Genomic DNA, 20,299 nt, shown 5'->3' on the forward strand with positions numbered 1-20,299 from the left:
CACTGTAAGGGAAGGGAGGAAGGAGGGAGTGAAAGTGGAAAGACTAAAAGAGGAGCCGTATTTAAGGGCTACGGAGTAAAAGACTACCTGGGGATCTTTAGCACGCATTGAAATCGCACAGCACACGAACGCTTCTCCGTTTCGCCTCCATCGAAGCGTAGCCGCCGGCGGTCGGGTTCGAACCCGGAAGCTCCAGCACTCCAGCACAGTAGTCGGCCATTTTAACCACTGTGCCAGCACGGCGGGGTTGCTTTCATTTTCTCTCGGCGAGGGGGTAAGGGACGAGGCGATGGCTGAATTATGTTTTGAAAACAAAATCCCATCTCTCATCACTATCGCACGCTGTAGCGCACTGCACTGCTGTGACCCCCTTTCCGCTACATGTGGACCCGGCCGCAGGCGAAGAGCTCCAATTTGTCGCTTGAAATTTCCGTCAGCCAGGAAACCGTGGCAGTCCTGTTTTAACGATAACGATATGCACGCTTGCGCAGAAAAAATAATCAAGAAAAGCGACCAACGGCGGACTGGCCCGTGTGGATGACAAGGCCGGCCGAGGACCTGCCAGCGCGCCGAGCGAAGCGCCTCTGTGCCTCGCTCGATCCATCCCCGGCTGTTTTGGTCGCTTCTCGATTCGGCCACTGGTCGGCGTAAGAAGTTTCCAATCTCGTCCGGGGTGGCGAGGAACAAAGCCCCTATCAGCGGACGGCGCGGCAGAGGCGAACAATACGCGATCGCCGCCAGATAACCCTGCGTGCCCGACGGCGGGGGACGCTTTGCCGCTCACTGAGGCACACAGCGATGCGACGGGCGGGAGCCAACACTGAGGACGGCATACGGTTCCGCTTCAAGCAACAGTACACGCCAGGTGAGTGCGCCGCTGCGGGTAAGGTGGTGCCGCCGCACGATATGTATTCGTGTTTCGCGACGCTCTCGTGCGCCCGTCATGGGCATCGCACAGCAGAGCGGCCGAGACACATACTGGTCTGGCCGAGAAAGACAGCGGCTCCGTTCTGTCCTTAGTTCCCTGGCGCAAGATAACTGTGGCGTGTTGGGTTGCGCGCACGACGTGTCGCCGCAGTCCCTTTAATCGGGCGCCTAAGCCAAAAGATTGGGCAGTCGTGCAAAGAGCAAAGTGCTCAGATTTCTTTCCTCCTGCACCAACATGCAGCTCCCGGCTCTTATGCCTTGTGATTTGGTTCTAGCGGGTCCCTTTGCAGACTATTCGTTCTCATGGAATTCTCAGACGACACCAATTCGCCAGCTCGGCGCACGAGAAACTGCTCCTTCCAGAAGCGCCTGCTCCAGCTGCTGCTCACGTTGTTCAGTGCCGCATGGCAGACGCAGCAGCGTCCAGATTCTACGGAAGGCGACAAACGGCCTGTCAACAATGCTCCTCGAGGTAACCGCCCCCGTCCGCGCTGTCACCTATACGAATTCGAGCATTAGCTGCCGCGTTGGCATCGTCAGCGAACACTGCACTTCTGCTAACACGGTTGATGCCCACATGCAGTAACAGCGGAACTTAGCCCTAAAGACAAAAAAAAAAACAAATCTTCCAGAATGAGTGCGACATCTGTTTCTTAGGTTCTGCTTCGTTCGCGCAATCCGCTCCGTCATTACGCGATGACTCACTCGCAGGCCCCCTCCACTTGAATGTCAAAAAGCCGCCGGTTCAGAGCTCTAGGAAACACTCGACTGGCATTAGACTTGTGATGAGTTCTGGCATGGCGTATTCTAACTGGCGCTGAGATTTTCCGGGGAGCGTTTTTCAACAGGCGATTTGGATTCCGGTCCTGAGCTCTGATTGCGCCGTGACAATGCTCTGGCCCACTCGCGGATATGAAAGCTTCTTCGGATTGCCGGTTGGAATGCGCCAATAATTTCTGCCTATACTTCAACCGCGCAGTTGTGAGCTGGTGCTGTACGGTTTTGACATGCTTGATCACACTTTTCATGATTAGCTGCATATACGGCGGCACTTTACAGAGCGCAATTGGACAGATGGGAACAGGCTTTTCTAGAGCCGGGAAACCGTGTGCTTGGAGTCTTTTCTTCATTCAAAGTTTATTTTGCTGCCTTAATTGTGCAGAATGTATAGAACCAAATCTCTCAACACTTGCTAATCGAGGTCACTATGCGACGGCGTTATGTGCACGAACATTGCGCGTGAACACCATTAACGGATTGTAAATTTCGCTTTCTTTGCCGACTTACGCACCTGATCGCATGTGAAATCGTCTCGAGCGCTGGTTTTGAATTTTACGGACATTGGCGCTGCATTTGTCAGTGCTCGGTTACCAAGTACACTAATGTGCAAAAGTGCACATATTTTATTGTAACATTGGTGTGCGTGGCCGCTTCTCCGAGAGGTTGCTGACTGATTTGATTGTTGCGCTATGACCTGCTCACGAAGATACTGAAGAACTGTCCTATAGCGAAGAACAAAACAGGATGACATCACTGCGGCAACTTTGCACATTTTAATCAGCGCCTGGTCTAGCGAAATAAAATACCAGATAGCGCGACTTGGTAGTTCGTAGCGTCGTTAGCAGCGTAGGCAGGTTTGTTTGTATATATTCCATCACTGCAGTGTATAGAGTGCAGTGTATAATTTATTGCACCTTTGTTTCCAGTGCGGTCCGCGGGAATTGTTAAGCACCCACTCAATGTACTTCAGGGGCAACTTGCCAGCGAATGTCGGCGCTTTTTGGGGGGAACAGCGCGTGATATTCAGAGATGTTCAAAGAGGTGATTCTGCACTGCATGTTTATCTGCGTGATATTTGTGTTATGTTTTATTAGCCTCAACCGCACATTGCCGTCTTCATGGCCTTGAGTGGTGTTCGACTGAACCTTCTTTCAAACATGTTTAATGGTAGAACGTGGTTTTCGGCGTAAGCGCGAGAACTGGCCCCGGTCCACGTCTAAAAACATTGTTTATGAAAAGAAGTCAATATTTCAACGTGCCCTGTAGTGTTGTCGATTCACTTCACTCCCTAGGCGGTGAACATGCCTACTTCCGAAGTAAAAGCTGGGGGTGAAGACTGTGACAGAATGCGCAGAACAGTTGAAATACGTACACGGTACGAAATGTGCTCTGTACTTTTCCCTGTCCTGTGAATTCTGCCCGAGCTTACGTTTTGCTTGCTTGAGCCGTTTGCGCCTGTATCCTTTGACGCATGCTTCAGTGTTAGACTCAATATTTACCTGCAGATGTGTATATAAAAGTGTTAAAACAGCTTGATTTGGCCGTAGTGTGGAAGTTTTACTGCCATTTATATTAGTACAGTGGTGAACGGTACTCGATCGGTGTTTGTTGTCAGTGCACGTTAAAGAACATCAGGTGGTCGAAACTTACGGCCCCTCTCACAGCCTGAGTAGTTTTGGGATCTTAAACGCTAAAAACAAAATCGGTGTTTGTAACCTTTCGCGTGTTTTATAGATTTAATACTTTTAACGTCGTCTTTAGGGCATGCATGATAGCCTTGGCTACTTATGTGCTATTAACACAACACATCATTGTGTTGGGTTGTGTTACTAACATGCGTGCTTCACAGGATTTCTCTAACTGTAGGACCTTTGGTGCATAGTCAATGTCGCATCCTTTTTCACCGTCCGCAAGCCATTTGCGATCGGAGGCTCTGCATATGATACGATATATCCCGATTGCGTAGCGCGTTGCTTCTTCCCAGGGCAGCGGCTGACGATTTCTTATCTCAACTGCTCCTCCTCCTTTAGATTGGAACGGGCCTCCCAGGCTTCGACACAAACACGGATCACTGAACTTCTGCACTGCAATGCCGCAAGCTCTTAAATGCGAAGCTCCGCCCATTGAAATGTAAGGCGCCGATACCGCCGCGTGAAAGAGGCGTTAGGCGATCGAGATAACATTTTTCACGCCAGTTTCCTTGTGGAAGCCATGAATGCGAACCTTCCATAGCTGAACACGCGCGCCTTACCGTCACTCCGAACTACCTATACCATAATGCTTCACTTCGAGTCGAATCGAAGACTGGTGTCAGCACCGTAGTGAGAATGTTATTTGGGCCTCCTGAAAACTCGCACTGTGCAACGCGTACACCGTAGCCCCCATGAACGCGTCATATTATTGCCAAGAGGGCACCTTTACTATCGAATTGACATCAACAGGACCTTGCCTTTCGCGCAACGTCCCTAATTATAGACTAAATCTATTGGGGCAAAATTGGCAGTGCTTCACAGTAGGCGGAGTTGACACGTTGCTTGCCGACGTTTTTGCGTAAGAAGGCGGCAGCCCAGAGTGGTTTGATCCGCCGCACTACACTCTCCTGATATTGACAATGCCGATAAGGTCGATAACGCCTTCTCTGTGCAATGGCTTTTAGTGTCTGTGCATTTTGTAACTTCCTTTCAAGTGTGCACGCTGCTCTTCGGATGAAACGGGTTGCTCATTTGTGAGTAATTCAGTGCTTTCGGGCAGGCGCGTGCCGGTAGTCACGTATAACTGGTTCGCGACTGCATCGAAGCGGCAAGGCATCGCCGGACGAGTGAGGCCGTTCTGAAGCTGGTTCGTGACTGCCTTGTATTTCAGCTCACGCAGTAGACACCCCGATAAGGGGTGCGGCCCATCTACGTAATATAGTATAGGCGCTCGAGTTCCCTTCGAGTCTGAGCAATGTCGCTGTGTGTGCACACCGCTGCGCGCAGCGAGCTCGTGAAGCTTACAACAGCGATAGGAAACGAAAATGTGGCTTTCTTTTGTTGGTGTGGTATTGGGGTTAACTCCGCAGAAACATGCTACCAGGATCTCGCAGCGTTTCGTTCGTCGTTCCAACTTTTCTTCACCGACGCGACCTGCCGCGAGATGGACGGCGTGTGCATTGCTAGAAATTTGTGCCCATAAAAAACTGACCGTTTCAAACCTACGCTAGAATTGAGGTTCTGATGAGCCTCTAAAGTATTCGGGATTAGTATCAGAGGTAACTTGTTAAGGATACCTTGGCTCCGGCAAGAGTCCGACGTAGCCAAGCACGGTAGGAGGGAAATCCTCGCCCTCTTGCTTGTGTCAAACCATAGTCTTTAGATCCAATTCATTTCATATTTTTAATCCACATTCCAACGCCCCCGTTTTAATGCCATAATTTTATGCCATTCATGAATTCCGCCCTTTTACCCCTGAATTTTTAGCGTCGTTTTTGGCTAACAGTTATAAATCCCTTCCCTTTTATCTGGCACCGCCGAGCCAAACGCCGTTTTGGCGTTCTTTGGCCTTAATCGCCTGCGTGCCATGAAACGACCAACTAATAATAATAATAATAATAATAATAATAATAATAATAATAATAATAATAATAATAATAATCCACACCTATGCTACATGACGACTTTCTTTTAGCAACGGCGGATGCCAACTTAAACTTGTTCCGGTCGTAAACACGTTGCTATGAGGTACAGCCAATGTCTGAACAAAGATCGGAGCTGTGCTTTTCGAGCGGTAAGGGACTGACATGAGCGCTGATTTCCTTTTTTTTTTTTCTTTCAGAGCAGAGGAAGCAAGAGGCAGACGCTATCCTCCAGAAGTACCCGCAGCGTATTCCAGTAAGTGTGGCCATTCTCTACCGCCAGTCGAAAGCATTACCGCCTTAATCCATGTGTGACGATGGCGCAAACAATTGTTTTTTGTTGTTGTTGTTGTTTTTTTTTTGAAATACAAAAACATGGTTGCCCTTGTTTAGTTGCACGTAACAGACTCGCGAGGGCTCAGGAAACGGTGCCAGTGTTTGCTTTCGACGTTGTAATGTGGGGATGCTGAAGTAAGCTGACAAATTGTGCTCGTGGCGCGTCTAGCTCTGTCTTGCGCTATTTTGAAGGCAGATAATGGAATTCTCGCGAATTCTCATGCAAGCATGAGCGAAATTCATCGTCCCGGGTACCCTTCAGCTGTTGCACTTTTGGCGTTTCAACGCAGGCTTCGAACTAAACAAGGTCACAGCAAGCCACGTAATCAATACAGGTTTTCTTGGACTTTCGTTCAAGAAAATTTGCCGAATTCACAGCCGAACCCTGGAAAGTAAAACTATTGAAAAGCCTCTTGATTAGTCTTTGTTGGTCTCGTAAAACTCCAAGTTAACACATCGACATGGTATACGATACAAGACAGCGCAAACTTCGCAAGGACACAGAAAGGGAAGACAAGACACAGCGCTGCCTTTCTGTGTCCTTGCGAAGTTTGCATTGTCTTGTGATGAACAACCAATTAATTCGAGGTACGATATCGACCACGAATAGATATTTTATTTGGAAGTTTTTTGCAAGGACAATTTGCGGTGTCAAGCGGTCTCTGTAGTTTGCACGAACGCGTTAACAGATAGCTGTGAGAACAGCGACAAATCGACATGCTATACAGTGCCCACATTTACACCCTTAAATCGGGCCTATATAGGGGTAAGACGCTTTCTAGCACTCTTCGATCGTTGTGTCGCCGTTTGCACTCATTTTTCAAGCCAGGATCAAACAAATGAAAAAAAAAACAAAAAAAAAAAAAAACAAATGTAAAAGTCGTCCGCATAAAATGCGACATTGTGTTTCGCAATGAGAGCTTGTCGGTGAAATTCCTTCTGGCGTCAAGTTCGCGGATGCAAACTAATTGCATCGCACAGTTGGCGCAGCTACAAGGGAGTGGTTCAGTTCCTTATTAACCCCCGAGAGCGTGTATATACATAGTTATTGCCTGCCGGCAGAGCCTGAGTTTTGGCGCCGTGCGCTTGCTTTTTTTCCGCGGCAGGTGATAGTGGAGCGGGCTCCCAACTCGCACGTTCCGTCCATCGACAAGCAGAAGTTCCTGGTGCCCAATGACATCACGGTGGCGCAGTTTATGTGGATCGTGCGCAAGCGCATCCACCTCTCACCGGAGAAGGCGCTCTTCGTCTTCGTTGGCCGACTTATGCCGCAGTCCAGGTGAGTGTAGCTCTCCCTCTCCTGGCATGCCTTCGCAAGCGCCGGGTGACCGCGGGTCGCTCTCGTAGATCCCCGCAACGGAAGACAACTCGCCAGTGACCATACCTAACACTACTTATTGCAGAGCAAGATGACAGCATTGTTGGCGCACTGTTGTGAGCGCGAATGAACTCGGTGGCTCATTGCACGATCGAATCAAGTTTGCTGTAGTTTAGGCAGCGAAAACTGCGGATCTGTACTGTCAGTCGAGCAGAAATTTCAATGTTTCACTGTCACTGGTTCACTGAGAGCACTCAAGAAATCCACGTCGCTTATTTCGGCGATTGTACAAAAAAAAAAAAAAGAAAAAGAACGTCGTTGTCTGTGCATGACGATGCTTGGGGACTATGCTTTAACCTTGATTGGCATTTTTAATGCGCGGCCCATCGCTTAATTAGCACGGAAATAGACAATGTGTTCAGCTAGGCTCAAAATCTAAATATATTTGCTGTTATCTTTTTCCTTCAGTCGCACTCAGACGAACAAATATAGCGATCTTTTTTTTTTTTTTTTTGTAGTTTAAGCACATTTAATGCAAAGATGGAAATTGATTGATGGTGCGCGGAGGACACAGCGCCGTGGTAAGACATTTTCGCGCTCTAATCCAACCTTGCGCTACAACGTATTCATGCCGGTCGCTTATACATTTTCTCCACGTATTCGGAGCGTTTTGGCAGTTCAACCCGAAGTTTAAAATGTAAGCGTACGACTTTACTGCAGTCTCACACCGCAAACAAGTGCCGCGAATATGAAAGTGCGTAGCTCCAGCGATGACCTAATTTCTCCCAGGATTCGTCATGCCCTCGTTTTAGGTACATACAGCATGGCTTGAGACGAAAGTCTGAGAATAAGCATTTGGTTCTCTTAAATTTTTCCCGTCTAAACTTCCCGTAAATCCTCCAATGCAGTCTATACTGCGTCGCCCAATTTTTAGTTTCGGTGAGAATTAAGAGCCCTGTAAGTGCCGTACAAAGACCAAGGACGATGCGCTCACTTGTGCGTTCTCATCGTTGCGTAGCGCTTGGCATGTATTGCGAATCATCACTTGTGTTATTGCCACCGGGATGCCCATTCAGTGCTAATGGCAAACTTTTCGCGGAGTCTTTTGATTGATGGGAAATGTTGTGCGCAAGCCGCCACGAGGTATTCGCGCACCATTGGCGATTTTCCAGTGAAATTTCTACGTCATACAGACAGCACAGATCAGTATCGTGCCTTGCGTGCGCGGGTTCATGCTATGCACTGCATGCTAAGGATGTTCACTTAATCCACTACTTTCGGTCGCTAACACGATCTGGCGGGCGCATTCTGGCACGCATGCTATGCTCGCGTGATGTACAGAGGCGCGCAGCATGGCCCACTCACCGGAGAAGCTTGTCGTTTTGAAACTGACAGTCTACCTCTCGGGTGCTCTTTCTGCGCTAAACTTCGTCTATTTACACCATCTATTTATTCACTGTGTGCCCTGCAGCGCGCCGAACCGCAAACGGCTGAGTGTACAGCGATGCAAGTGCTCTGCGGATTGCTCAAATGTGGACGGTGTAACAAGCTGCCCCTTCTGGCTGAGACTTATAGTCTGCAAAGCAGCACATTACGCGCGTATGCGAGGTCAGCGAAAATAGCAGAAAGTCGAGCAACGCTTTTGTGCAAAAAGGGGACCTACCTGTAATTACAAGGCGTAATGTAAACGGGCCGGCGTCCGCGAATCAGTATTACTGAACCCTGCCTGAAGCCTCGGACGCGACGCATAGCTAATCACCAGATTTTTGATGCGATAGCGTCAGAGGTATACCATTCTTCAGAAAATCCGGCATTGTCGGCTTTGGGAGCGGGAAACCCCGGGCGTAGCTCTGGTAGGTGAGAGATCATGCAGCAGCTGCCAACTTGCGACCTTTTCCTTTGTGATGATGAGTGAACAGGGAATCCAACCTTACAGGACCATTGGGCTATGAGTAAGACATTGCGCAGGCAAATCCGTGCGGTCCCGCCGCACTGGTTAGGGCGATCGACTACTGTGCCCAAAAATGCGGGATCGAAACCCGGCATCGGCGGCCACTTTTCGATGGAGGCGAAAAGCGAGGCGCCCGTGTGCTGTGCGATGACAGTGCACGTTAAAGATGGTCTAAATTTCTGGAGCCCTCCACCATACGGCGTCCCTCATAGCCCGAGTCGATTTGGGAGGTTAAACATCATGAAGTAGTTGGGGACGGTATGTTTTCCTAGCGCTGTCGCTATTCGTTGCTTCTTATCAACAAGTCTTCGGGGCGGTTTGACACCGCCTGCGCCAAAGCGTTCTTGCGTTTGGACCGGCGCGCACCTCAGCCATGACGACACCGAGCGAGCAAGCGGCGCCGAAGCAGACCTTATACCCCTCAACGCTTTTAAATATACTTTAAAAACGTTGATACCCCTCTGACAATCACGTGGTATCGCGACGAGGAAGCTCGCCGAGCACGCGCTGATGCCCCTGCACGTCAGTTGGTATGACGTCACACAAATCCGCTCCGCCTGCTGTGAAGGTCGTTTTCGGAGCCAGGTCATTTTCGGAGTTGTAGTGTAAAGGGTAGAGCTACACTTCCAATATTGGTAGAGACATTTAGGACTGCTTAGATGTAATACCAACGCATGAACAAACGCAAATGCTACATGAGCCTCTGCCGGCACGGCCGGTATTCCAGTCGTATATCGCAAACACTCGCAGGCAGAATCTACCCACAGAGCTCATTCGTTGGCACGTGACGCTCGGGTCACGTACGGAGAGATGCGAACTGGACTTCAGCAGTTGATGTCGTGTTGATGACGGATACATCACACATGTCGACCCGGTGTAGGGAAGCGCCGCCATGTGCGGGAGAACCGCCACGGCCTGCAGAGTACGTGGGATAGACATCCACCCGCAAGCCATGCCGATGTGGATTCTCCGCTCTCCCCGTGTGTACTGGCGCGTGAATGCTAGGATCGTAACGCGCAAACACGTGTGTACAGGCTGTCCTTGGCACAAGGACCGGACGATGACCTTGATCATCTCCAATGCTCCCCTCGCAGGCATGTCTCGCATCTCTTTTCACCGTGCGTCCGTTCTACTTTAAAAATGTAAACAATTTTGGATAAAATTTATTATCACTCGAAAGCGGCGTTACATAGGCATTGCTCTTCTGCCGCCTAGCTTTGTGGCCGAAACTACACACATTTGTCACCAATTAAATGTCTGCTTTGCTGCGAGCTGCACCTCCAGCTCGCTCAGCTGCGGGATCGTCCACTTCTCGCACGTATACGTCCCCGTCTCCCTCGCTACGCTGAGGTGATGGAAGCGTCACTGCGTGGTTATGATTCGCGTTGCTACATGCAGCTGTTCCATAAGCAAGCAATGCAGTATTTTTCTGGGGTAGCGGCCTCCGGATTAGAGCTTTATTGCACTTACTTGCTGAAGAGCGCGCTGAAAGTTCCTTTTTCTCTTCCGTTTTCACCGAAGATGATGGCACACTTCCCAGTTTTTGCAACTCCTCACGGCGCCCTTCAGCGTCGGACGTAGTGATCAATGAGGAAGGAGTCTTGAATATTCTTTTAAACATTAACATTAAGAAATCCCCCGGTCCGGATAGTATACCAAATGAGTTTTTATATAGGTATGCTGAATGAGTCGCTAAATATCTCAACAAAATATTTATATCGTCACTTAGTCAATGCAAAATTCCTATAGCCTGGAAACAAGCTAAAATAGTTCCAGTTCACAAAAACGGTAGCACATCAGACGTAACTATAGCCCCATTTCCCTTACAAGCACATGCTGAAAACTGCTTGAGCACATAGTCTGCAAACATCTTTCGAATTATCTTGGAAGCTTAATGAAATATTTAAAAAGCTAATATCACAAAATGGTTTACATCATACCTCCACTCTCACCAGCAGTACGTTAAAATAGGTGAAAGTAAGTCGAGTTGAGAGTCGGTTTTGTCTAGAGTACCTCAAGGCAGTGTATTTGGGTCTCTTTTATTTCTGGTATTAATGATTTTCCCAATGACATTGATTTTCCCCTGAAGTTGTTCGCTGATGACTGCTTTATAACAACTATAACAAGGAAGAATACGGCCCTGAGTTATAAATACTGCATTGGTGCACACGAATTAAAAAATGTTAGAGAACATAAATATTTAGGTTTGTTATTTACTTCAGACCTGAGGTGGAACGTCCACACCAATGAGGCGTGCACTAAAGCAAATAAAATTATATGGGGCCTCAGGCGAATACTATATAGTGCGACCCCTAAAGTTAGAAGCCTCGAATATAAAATGCTAGTAAGATCTACTTTTGAATATACAAAGATAGTAGGGGGCCCTCACACTAAAACAGTCATAAGTTGGATAGTGTTCAGTGGCTAGCTTCTAGATACATATTCGAGTACCAGCGTGTGCATTCTCCGACTGAACAATGCAAGCGTGCAAACCTAACCCCTCTAGAATTACTGACAAAGACTGACGGATTGATGACCCCTTTTTTTAACTATTTACAGCAGGTTAAAATTAACTTATCTGCATACTATGTAATATCACCGGATCCACGCTCCAGACATAGGCACAGTTTGTACATACAGCCACCGGTTACTCGCAGTGATGCTTTCAAGTACAGCTTTTTTTTCCGCGAGTAATTAATGAACGGAATGCACTACCAGAGTCTGCCGTCAAGTCTTCCTCCGTAAGCGTCTTTGCAGATCGGTTGGAAGCTCATCTTTTAAGAAGATCCAGCGTCCTAGGGTGTTTTCTTGTTTTTGTTGTTTGAAATGCATGTAACAAGTGTTCTGCGGCGCTTGCTAATTTTATGCTGCATACAAATAATTGCACTGGTTTCTTTTTGTTTCGTGTGATATGACAGCGCAATTTTTATCTTTATGCTCAACCACTGCTGTATTGCTCTTTTCTAGGGCTTACAGTATATTAAACAAACAAAAAAACTATGCTCCCCCAAGTGAAAAACATATGAGTCACAATAACCTCATACAGATTTCTCATACTAACTTCATACAAATCTCATTCTCATATATTTCTCATGTGATGAATGAGTTTAGTATGAGATCATATGAGATTATATGAGATTTGTATGAGATTAGTATGAGTTCTGTATGAGAATTTGTATGAAGTTATTGTGACTCGTAGGGTTTTTCACTAGGGGCCCCTACCTTCAAAGGCGCAGCATGGGTTTCCTTCCAGTTTTTAAAGAAATATTATGGAAATGCGCATAAACGACACACGGGTCTCATGCAGCGCAGAGTTACTCAAAGCGCCGAGAAAGTTTCCGCTGCTCAATTCTCTAAATTGTGCTTGCTATTCCGGCAGAACATCCAAGGACCTCTCATCACTGCTGCGATGAAGAGCTTCGAAACTGAAGCAGTAGTCGGCCTACGACTTCTTCATAAAGTTCCTTGCTGCTCAAAACCACAAAAGTTTAATACTTGTAAATCGGCGTATGCGCAGAAAAAAAAAGGGAAAAAAAAAAAACTATAGTTGTCGGATAGCTCATGGGAGTCGGGACACAAGTATACTGTGGTTGCGAAGTGGGGAAACCGGGCGAACAGAAAAGCCTGTTCGACTGTATCAGTGCGTGGTGTATGGCGGTATTCGGGGAAAATGGGATTCTGGTTGTTGAGCCAGTGTCGAGAGTTTGGACCTTTCAGGCCCCTCGGCGGAGGAGAGACGCCATCTTAACGCGATCGCATTAAACGTCCCGTTCTGCAGAAAATCTGCCGTCGGCTTTGTCGGCGTTGAGCGAAAAATCACCGGCCGGGTTGTGTCACGTGACAACACCACATCGGTTGTTCGCCTCTGAGTTCGCCTATGTAACACCAAATCGGGGTTCGCCTATGTAATCGGAGGGTGAGATCGGAATCCAGCCCTCCAGCACCATTAGGTCCCGGGTTAGACACGCCACCCCTGTATGCCACACAGGCACGTTCGTAAAACATGGTTAAAGCGATGCTTTGTAGCTATGTGGGGTGGCATTTCATATGGGAGCTTACAAATGCACGCGGCACTTTAGCATACCGGAGACTTACTAACATGGACGTATATCTCCATTGACAGGCCGTAACAGCGCACTTAAACAAATGACCAGGTATAGAAGAGCTATGTTGCTAGAAGTCACACCTCCAACGCGCGCGCAGTGCAGTGGCCGCACCTTGCCCCGTGCATGCACACCCACCGCGCGTGTGCTGCAGACGTCCGGTAAACCGATATACGCCTACGCTATTACGTCTCCGCTACGCTAAATCTGTGTATGCGTGGGATAATAGGGGCATAAATTAAGACAGTACTAAGCGAATATCAGAGGTTATGGCAGTAGCAAATGGCTTGTGAGCAAACGAGCGTCCGCAAGAAAAGTCAGCAAACAGGCGCGGTTAGACTTTCAGAGGAGGAAATGTACTAGCGTAGACGTATGCCGGTTTGCCAGTGTTACAAGGGTGGGCATGGCAAGGGCCAACGTACGGCCATTGTTCGTTTTCAAGTTTTTTTTATGAATAAATGAAAATTTTGGGGGAAATAAATGAAACACGTGATAGTAAAACTAGGATTTATTAGCTGAAAAGCATAAATATTAATATCGACTTCGGATTTATCAGATCATTCACAAGCAAGCTTAGGCCCTCAGCCGCCTATAGAATGAATTTCATATGCCAAGTTAATTCCACCAGTAGAACAGACTGCTTGCTTTCCATGACTACGCTGTACACACCTTACAGATCCGAGCGCTTCAGTTACTTTTGCACCTCTTGTCAGCAACCGTGTGACGATTCTTGCCTGTTTCGACCGAGACGGTTTCTTCACCCGCGTCGGCCAGCCGGCGCACGTGACGGATACAAGTTTCAGTGGGCGCGCCGCGTTTTGAAGTCTCGATTAAGACGACCAAGCTTCAAGGATAGAAATGAACTTTACTCGTTAATGGTAAACAGAACAAGAAAATAGTCTCGTTTCGCGGCTTAATTAGCCAACGCTGGCGAAGAAACCATGGCGACAAGCTTATACCATGGATAACATGAATTCTTACATGAATTGAATCTCTATTATCGTCTCGCAAGAATTGCCTAGATTATATTGCGCCAGGTACGTGGGCGATTAAGAACGGTTTCCGCGTTTCCCCTCGCAACTCGTATACACGGTCCGAGCGCGAGAAACAGCTGACCCGGCTAAGTTGTTTACGTTATATTTTGTCTGGTCCTTGCGCTCTCATCACAGCTAGACAGAAAAGGAGAAAAAGGCGTCTCGGGCGAGCACCCGGTTGTATTTGCTGTGGCGCCGGCGAACACTTTAAAAATGCAATGTACGGGACTTCAGCTAACGCCCGGCGCCGCGAGTCTCCATCAGCTCGCATTTGAAGACTTGTACGTGGCATGCACGCTCAGTGGCATTTCCTCTACACAGTGCACGCATTTGATAACAATTTTGAACAACTATTGGGTCATATATGCAGAGGGTCATAATTTTGTTTGTTTTTTCACGTGGGATTTTTTCTAACTTCTGATATCAATTAGACGCGCCGACGTTATTTCGTGCACTTCTTGTCAACCCAACGTTGGATAATGTCAACAAATGTACGAACACTGGTGCGTAATTTTACCCTGTGATTAAAAAAGCAAGCGCGGTTCATTACGGGCGACTATTTTTAACCTCGTTTTCGGAGCCTACCCACGCGATTAGTGAAGCGCCGCCGACCACGAGTTCCTTTCTGCGCGCGTGTTTCGTGTGGCGTAATGCTAACCTCCGTTCTTTCTTGTTCGCAGCCTCAGCATGGGAGATCTATACACCACGTACCACGACGACGATGGCTTCCTCTACCTCGCCTACAGCGGCGAAAACACGTTCGGCGGCGGCCTACACTCCGGAACAAGTGTGCCCCTACAGACTTGAACTGTCGTGCCTGCGCGCCTAGGAGCGCTGTCCCAGCCCCGTTGTTCTTTTTAAAGCAAAATACTCTCGCGTGCTCTTCTTCATTTGGCGTGCTTTCTACTCAGTGTCGTCTGTACGCCGCACACCCGCATTAAAGCGATATACTCAATCGCAGAAGTAACCCACAAATAAAATTAGCTCTTAGAATGGGTGTGCATCTGGGTGTCGATATGGCCACGTGCCGTGCATGCACGAAGTATACCGGCTTCACAGAACTGCGGCCTGCCACGACCTCTGAAAACGCGAGCCCACAGATACCGCGCAACCAGCTCGCTCCAACCTGGGCATGTGGTCAAACTAAATTTCGAGCACGGGCATGCATGCACTGAGAGTTCCGAACCTCCAAAACGACAGATGGAGCGACGCGCGTGACGGTCATGGTTCGTCCGGAGCCGGTGTCTCCAACCTCTCTCCTTTGACGCGATTGCATGTTATGCTTCTCTTTCTGCGGGAAACTCTATGGCTGATCTGACATATCTGCTCTACGCGCCTGTTAAGCATTCCGAGAGGACCTTTAATAAGCGGTATTGATACGCGTGTCCCCTCAAATATAATTCGTGACCCGTTGCGGTTTTTAAGTACGGTGTTTTGCAAGAGAACACACTGCGCAGATCTGGGCTACATTTGCCGACTGTCTGATCTGAAATGTCACGATTCAGTATGCTGGTCACAATTATTTACACGTGAATTTACCCACAGCAAATTTTGCTGCGAATATTCGACAGTGACTAAGAAACGCTCGACAGGAATGGGCAACTCATGAAGCGCGTTCTTACTGTGATTCAAGTTTCGCTTCGACGGTACAGATGCCGTTGTCCCGTTCGCGATAAGTCCGGGGATGATGTAGATCACTTGCTTAAGATCAATGAGTCATTGTATGGCAGCTACACCTTCGGCATGCAATATAAATTTCTTTCGTTTTCCTAGGCACTCTGCAGAAATAGTGTGACGGCAGTTTTTATTGATCGTTCAATGCCGGTCAAGAATAGTAGCAAAGCAGCTTGACAGTGCGTGCGTGGTGGCAGCGTTTCCGATTGCTACGCGCACACGAGAGAGCCGGGAATTTCAGGCTTTTATAAAGGATAGGATCCGAATTCGTGGCAGCTCGCCGTTCCCTCGGCCAATTATAAACCGCTCACCGATAACGTACACCTGTCCAAACAAACTGGCCACGCGTTTCGCCTGCGGCCACTGCTCACGTGACGGGTTAAGATCATTCCTCCCTCGCAAATCGCGGTCTGCTCGGCTCAGTCGCTCACCTCAAGGAGAATTGAACCTCAGCCGTAATGAATGGCTGCGCTTCTTGTAGCAGCCCTTCACCTTCCTGCGGCGCTCCATTCAAACCACACCGATTTGTAGGAGTTGTTCAATACACACGTTTGTGCCTACGCGCAAATTAACTCGCAGGCCGCAGTAAATTTTTTTTTCTCATTCAGTGGCGCATTCAGTGACTGCATCGGTTTTCGCTAGGTTTTGTTTAGCAGAAGTGAAAAATTTGCTCCAGACGACACTTTCTAGGAGTTCAGTATCATCATTTATTGTTGTTCGTTTTCTTTTTTTTTTTTTTTTTTTAGTCAATAAACATCATTTGTCTCCTCCGTGGCTCTTTCAGATGCCTCCTTTCACAGCTGCGACTTTTATGGGCGCCCATCTCTTGCCAGTCGCATCGGATGCATCAGACTCCTTTCTACTGAATAGATGACAGCGCATAAAAAAGATTGCGCTCACATTTTATTAATGTGACACCGCTCGTTCTGAGCCCAAGCAGTATTGCCTTGGTGGCTGCAGGTAACAAGCTTGAATTCTAACAGCGGAGAATGCAAACACGGGTGAAAAGCCCGTATTTGCCCTCTTTCCATTTAGGCTTCATGTAGTACACTCGAACGAAGCTTGTGAAAACAATCTATAGCATTGAATTCCATCATAGGACTGCTATTGTCACGCGAGCATTTCCTCAGCAGGTTATAGCCTTGCAAAAGCGGCGACAAAGTTACCGGGTTAGCAAAGGCGTTTCTTTTCCTTCCAAACATATAAAACCGAGTGTTGCAAACGCCAGCGGGTGCAGACACGGTGATGCAGCGGCTAACAAACTGGTAATGGCCGTCGTACTTCGGTAGAAGTTCTACATGACTGCTACACGGCGGCCTACAAACACTGAAAGCATGAGCACACCAATAGTTGTAACGGATTTGTACTCTTTATTTCCAAGTAGGGCACGGAGGTCACATGCTTTCTTGGATAGTGAAGCTTTGCAGCTTTGGAGATTTTTTGGTCCATCCTGGAAGGCGCGTGTGAAAATCGGCCTTCCTTTCTTGGTAGACTTTTGCGGCTTGCTTATACTGCGAGTAGGTTTGCAGATCGTCTCCCTGGAAGAGAAAAGACGTAATTTTAGCTATTCTACTCTCAAGTTCTAAATAGCCTATTACAGAAAAAAAAAATAAACGTGAATACAGCATAAAAATAATCTACCGCCCCCCCCCCCCTTCCCCCCCCCCCCCCCCCCCCCCCCCAAGAGGGAGGTGAAGTGGCCCGCACAGGCGCTGCCTCCGGAAAGGTTTCGCGACGAAGGCGCGGGGAGTTCCGTGATGTCGCATCGTCATTGTTTTCTCAGGGCGAGAAAACAAAGAACACGCGCCGCGGTGCACGGCGAAGCCGGCGTCACGTACGACTGCGCTTATCTTCAGATTCGAGCGTCGTCGCGTCCACACTACTGTTTACAGGGCATCGAGCGGGGGGCGCAATCAGCGCGCTCTCTCTCCATTGCATGTAAAGCCCCTCATGCTGTCCGCCGGTCTTTTTCGCAGAACACTGGCGACTCACTGAATCCGGTGCCAGAAATTTGCCGCGCGCCGAAATAGGCAATAATTTTGATCGCTCCAAAGCCCGTTGCGTGGCACGGGCCGGGAGGCTTGATTTTGAATTCTTTTTATTAAGTACCACCATAATAAGAATTAAGGGGGACATTGAAGCTCCGCCTATACGGGTATGACGCGATAGCGTAGGCTACCATCCCACATATAAAGCTCTGCTAGAATTGCAATCTGTACGATCGTGACTGCGTTCATGTGAAAGGAGAGCACCGAGTTGGCAGCTCCTGCCTAACGTAACGTCATGCAAGCCTATGTCCAGTTAGTGCTCGGCCATGTCAGCTGCCAGCGCCATGATCGAGATTTTTCGCTCGCAACGCCAAAGCCGACGGACGCCGAATTTCTGGTGAACGGGCCCGCTATCGGGTTAAAGTAAACGCAACACCCCGCCAAGGGGCATCTCCTCTCGTAAGGCGAAAAGTACAAGATCAAGTGACAATACACGTATCGTCCCTGCCCGGTAAAAGATTATTTTTCAAGCTTCAAGAGCAATGTTCTGGGTGTCTAGCAAACCACTATTTTCAAAATCCCCGACTTGTCCATGTTTTCCCTGACTCCTTCAGTTCAAATTCCCTGACGAGTGAAGAGGCTCAAAAATGTAGTTGATGATGATGAGCATAGACGAATAATTTTCAACAAAAAGCTATTTATTAATCATATTCTGCAGTTTACAATAGTGAAAGGCTGCTACTAGTGTTAATACTAGTAACACTAGTGTTACTAGTGTTGTGTTACTAGGGCAAAAAAGTCAAATGTTTACTGAAAATTAAAAGCGCACTGATGCCAGCCTCAGCAGGGCTCTTTGATACAACAGCTGAGAAACTTCCTATAGTCCCCATGTATCAAAGAACGGCGATTTTGATTGGTCAAATTCGGGTGCATATAGGGTGCCTCGATGTGAGGCACCTATGTGCATTATAGTGGCGCCGCCCGCGGCCAATAAAGGAAACTGCGTCTAAGTTGCAAACTTTCAGATTGTCGATAAATGCGCGATCACCTGGAAAGTAAAATTAGTTGGACTTGCAGTAGCGAAAATTCTCAAAGATATCAGCCGTAGAGTTAAGGAGAGACGCGAGTCTTAGAACAGTCGAAAATGGTCAGAAATCGATTTTGAGAAAAACTCATTTTCGGAACGTTTATCCTTTCGGGCACCTGCACTCAAATTATTAACATATAAAAAGACCAGCGCAAAAAACGGGGACAAAGGAACACAAAACGACAGGACGGGCGCTCTCAGCGCCAATCCTGTCGTTTTGTGTTGCTTTTGTCTCCACTTTTTGCGCTGGTCTTTTTATGTGCTAAGTATGACCCAACTATTTTGATCACATTATTAACGCTGAATTCGGTCAGGAAATGCGATAAAATCGACTTTCAAATGTCACGGCAGCCATGAAATGCCCCCCGAAACGAGGAAATTTGTTCGAAATTCCCGCGCGCCGCGGGCGTTGCAGCCGGCCATGGATGAAGGGCTATAGGGTCCCTAGAAATACTTCTAGGGCAGCCGGTCGATCGCAGCCATCTTGGGCTTGGTTTGAAACTGCTTTCTTTGTGCGGAATTTGTGCCATCTCAAAATGGCTTCGCTCAAGCGGACTGGTTGCGCGCGCCAGTTTTTCGAAGACCATTTATGGTCTCTGATTGGCTCTCACGCGGCGCGCTTTTCAAGAGCCCCGTTCCGAGTCTCCCATTGGCTGGCTTGATCGGCGCGTCTTTTTTTTTTTTTTTCTTTTTCCTGTTTCGCGTTCGCCGCCATCGCTGCCGCTTTGTGCATCTGCGTTTGCGCTCGTGTTTCTCGATGAAACGCATTGTTTTTCCCTTTTTCCCTGCGATCGAGATTCCTGAAAAAAGTAGATTATAACCGTGCGCGCAACGAGCCTTTGAAAGCCGTAAGAAACAGGCGTGAAACAAAAACCAGAAGGCACCGGCCACAAGCGTACCGTCGGTACCTGCGCGCTCAGCGCGCGCACGAACACGCACACGCGCACACACACACACACACACACACACACACACACACACACACACACACACACACACACACACACACACACACACACACACACACACACACACACACACACAAAATAAAAAAAAAATCTGCATGAATAACAATTTGCTGTGCGCCACCTTAAAATGAAAATGCACTGCCGAATATATCGTGCCATCTTCCCCGACTTGGCGAAATTTGATGGTTTCCCTGACATTTCTCGGATTTTTCCCGGTGCATGAAATTTCCCTGACAATTCCCGGTTTTCCCGGTTGCTAGACACCCTGCTATTAGATGCTTTAATTCTGTTTTCTTCTTTTAGCCCCATGACGTCGTCATTTTAAACGTCGGATAAAAGCTCACAATAAAGAAAATCACAGATGATCAATGAGATTCGTGCGGCACATGAGCGTGTGCATGACATTTCTACAGCGTACTACAATATTACGTTATCGCCCATGTAAAGAAATAACAGAAACATTAAAGGTACGCATGTCAGCGGCCGCACCCGTAGTTTTGCTGGCTGCCACCCTAGGAAT

The 20,299-nt window shown here is 48.0% G+C and overlaps 2 protein-coding genes across 8 annotated transcripts in view; one reads left to right on the forward strand and one right to left on the reverse strand.

Annotated features, from left to right (window-relative positions):
- The first annotated feature begins 589 nt into the window (after positions 1–589).
- Positions 590–16,506, forward strand: LOC146201842 (gamma-aminobutyric acid receptor-associated protein-like 2). 4 transcript variants are annotated; one of them, XM_084587798.1, is made up of 5 exons: positions 590–865; positions 2,634–2,748; positions 5,521–5,576; positions 6,763–6,935; positions 14,743–16,506. In XM_084587798.1, the coding sequence occupies exons 2-5, from the start codon at positions 2,667–2,669 to the stop codon at positions 14,867–14,869; spliced, it is 438 nt and encodes a 145-aa protein (XP_084443924.1). In that variant the 5' UTR covers positions 590–865; positions 2,634–2,666; the 3' UTR covers positions 14,870–16,506. The 4 variants fall into 4 exon arrangements, 3 of the variants coding, with proteins under 3 accessions (XP_084443924.1, XP_084443925.1, XP_084443923.1); XR_014703594.1 differs by lacking the exon at positions 590–865 and adding an exon at positions 892–1,399; XM_084587799.1 differs by lacking the exon at positions 2,634–2,748 and having other exon boundaries at positions 604–865.
- Positions 16,507–17,092: 586 nt separating this feature from the next.
- Positions 17,093–20,299, reverse strand: part of Adat1 (Adenosine deaminase, tRNA-specific 1) — a 61,553-nt gene continuing 58,346 nt past the window's right edge. For all 4 annotated transcript variants that reach the window (XM_084587802.1, XM_084587803.1, XM_084587801.1 and 1 more), the window contains one exon: positions 17,093–17,274. In XM_084587802.1, the coding sequence (XP_084443928.1) occupies positions 17,131–17,274 (144 nt within the window). In that variant the 3' untranslated portion in view covers positions 17,093–17,130. The remainder of the gene's footprint in view (positions 17,275–20,299) is intronic.

The sequence above is a fragment of the Amblyomma maculatum genome, chromosome 1 (assembly GCF_055883805.1).
Source record: "Amblyomma maculatum isolate TAMU_Amacu chromosome 1, ASM5588380v1, whole genome shotgun sequence".
NCBI classification, from domain to species: Eukaryota; Metazoa; Arthropoda; class Arachnida; order Ixodida; family Ixodidae; genus Amblyomma; species Amblyomma maculatum.

Excerpts from the sequence above, each read along its gene's own strand:
- LOC146201842 (XM_084587797.1), top strand. The coding sequence starts at position 1,231 with ATGGAATTCTCAGACGACACCAATTCGCCAGCTCGGCGCACGAGAAAC. Across the intron at positions 1,400-5,520 it reads TGTCAACAATGCTCCTCGAG|AGCAGAGGAAGCAAGAGGCA; the intron begins GTAACCGCCCCC and ends TTTTTCTTTCAG. Across the intron at positions 5,577-6,762 it reads AGTACCCGCAGCGTATTCCA|GTGATAGTGGAGCGGGCTCC; the intron begins GTAAGTGTGGCC and ends TTTCCGCGGCAG.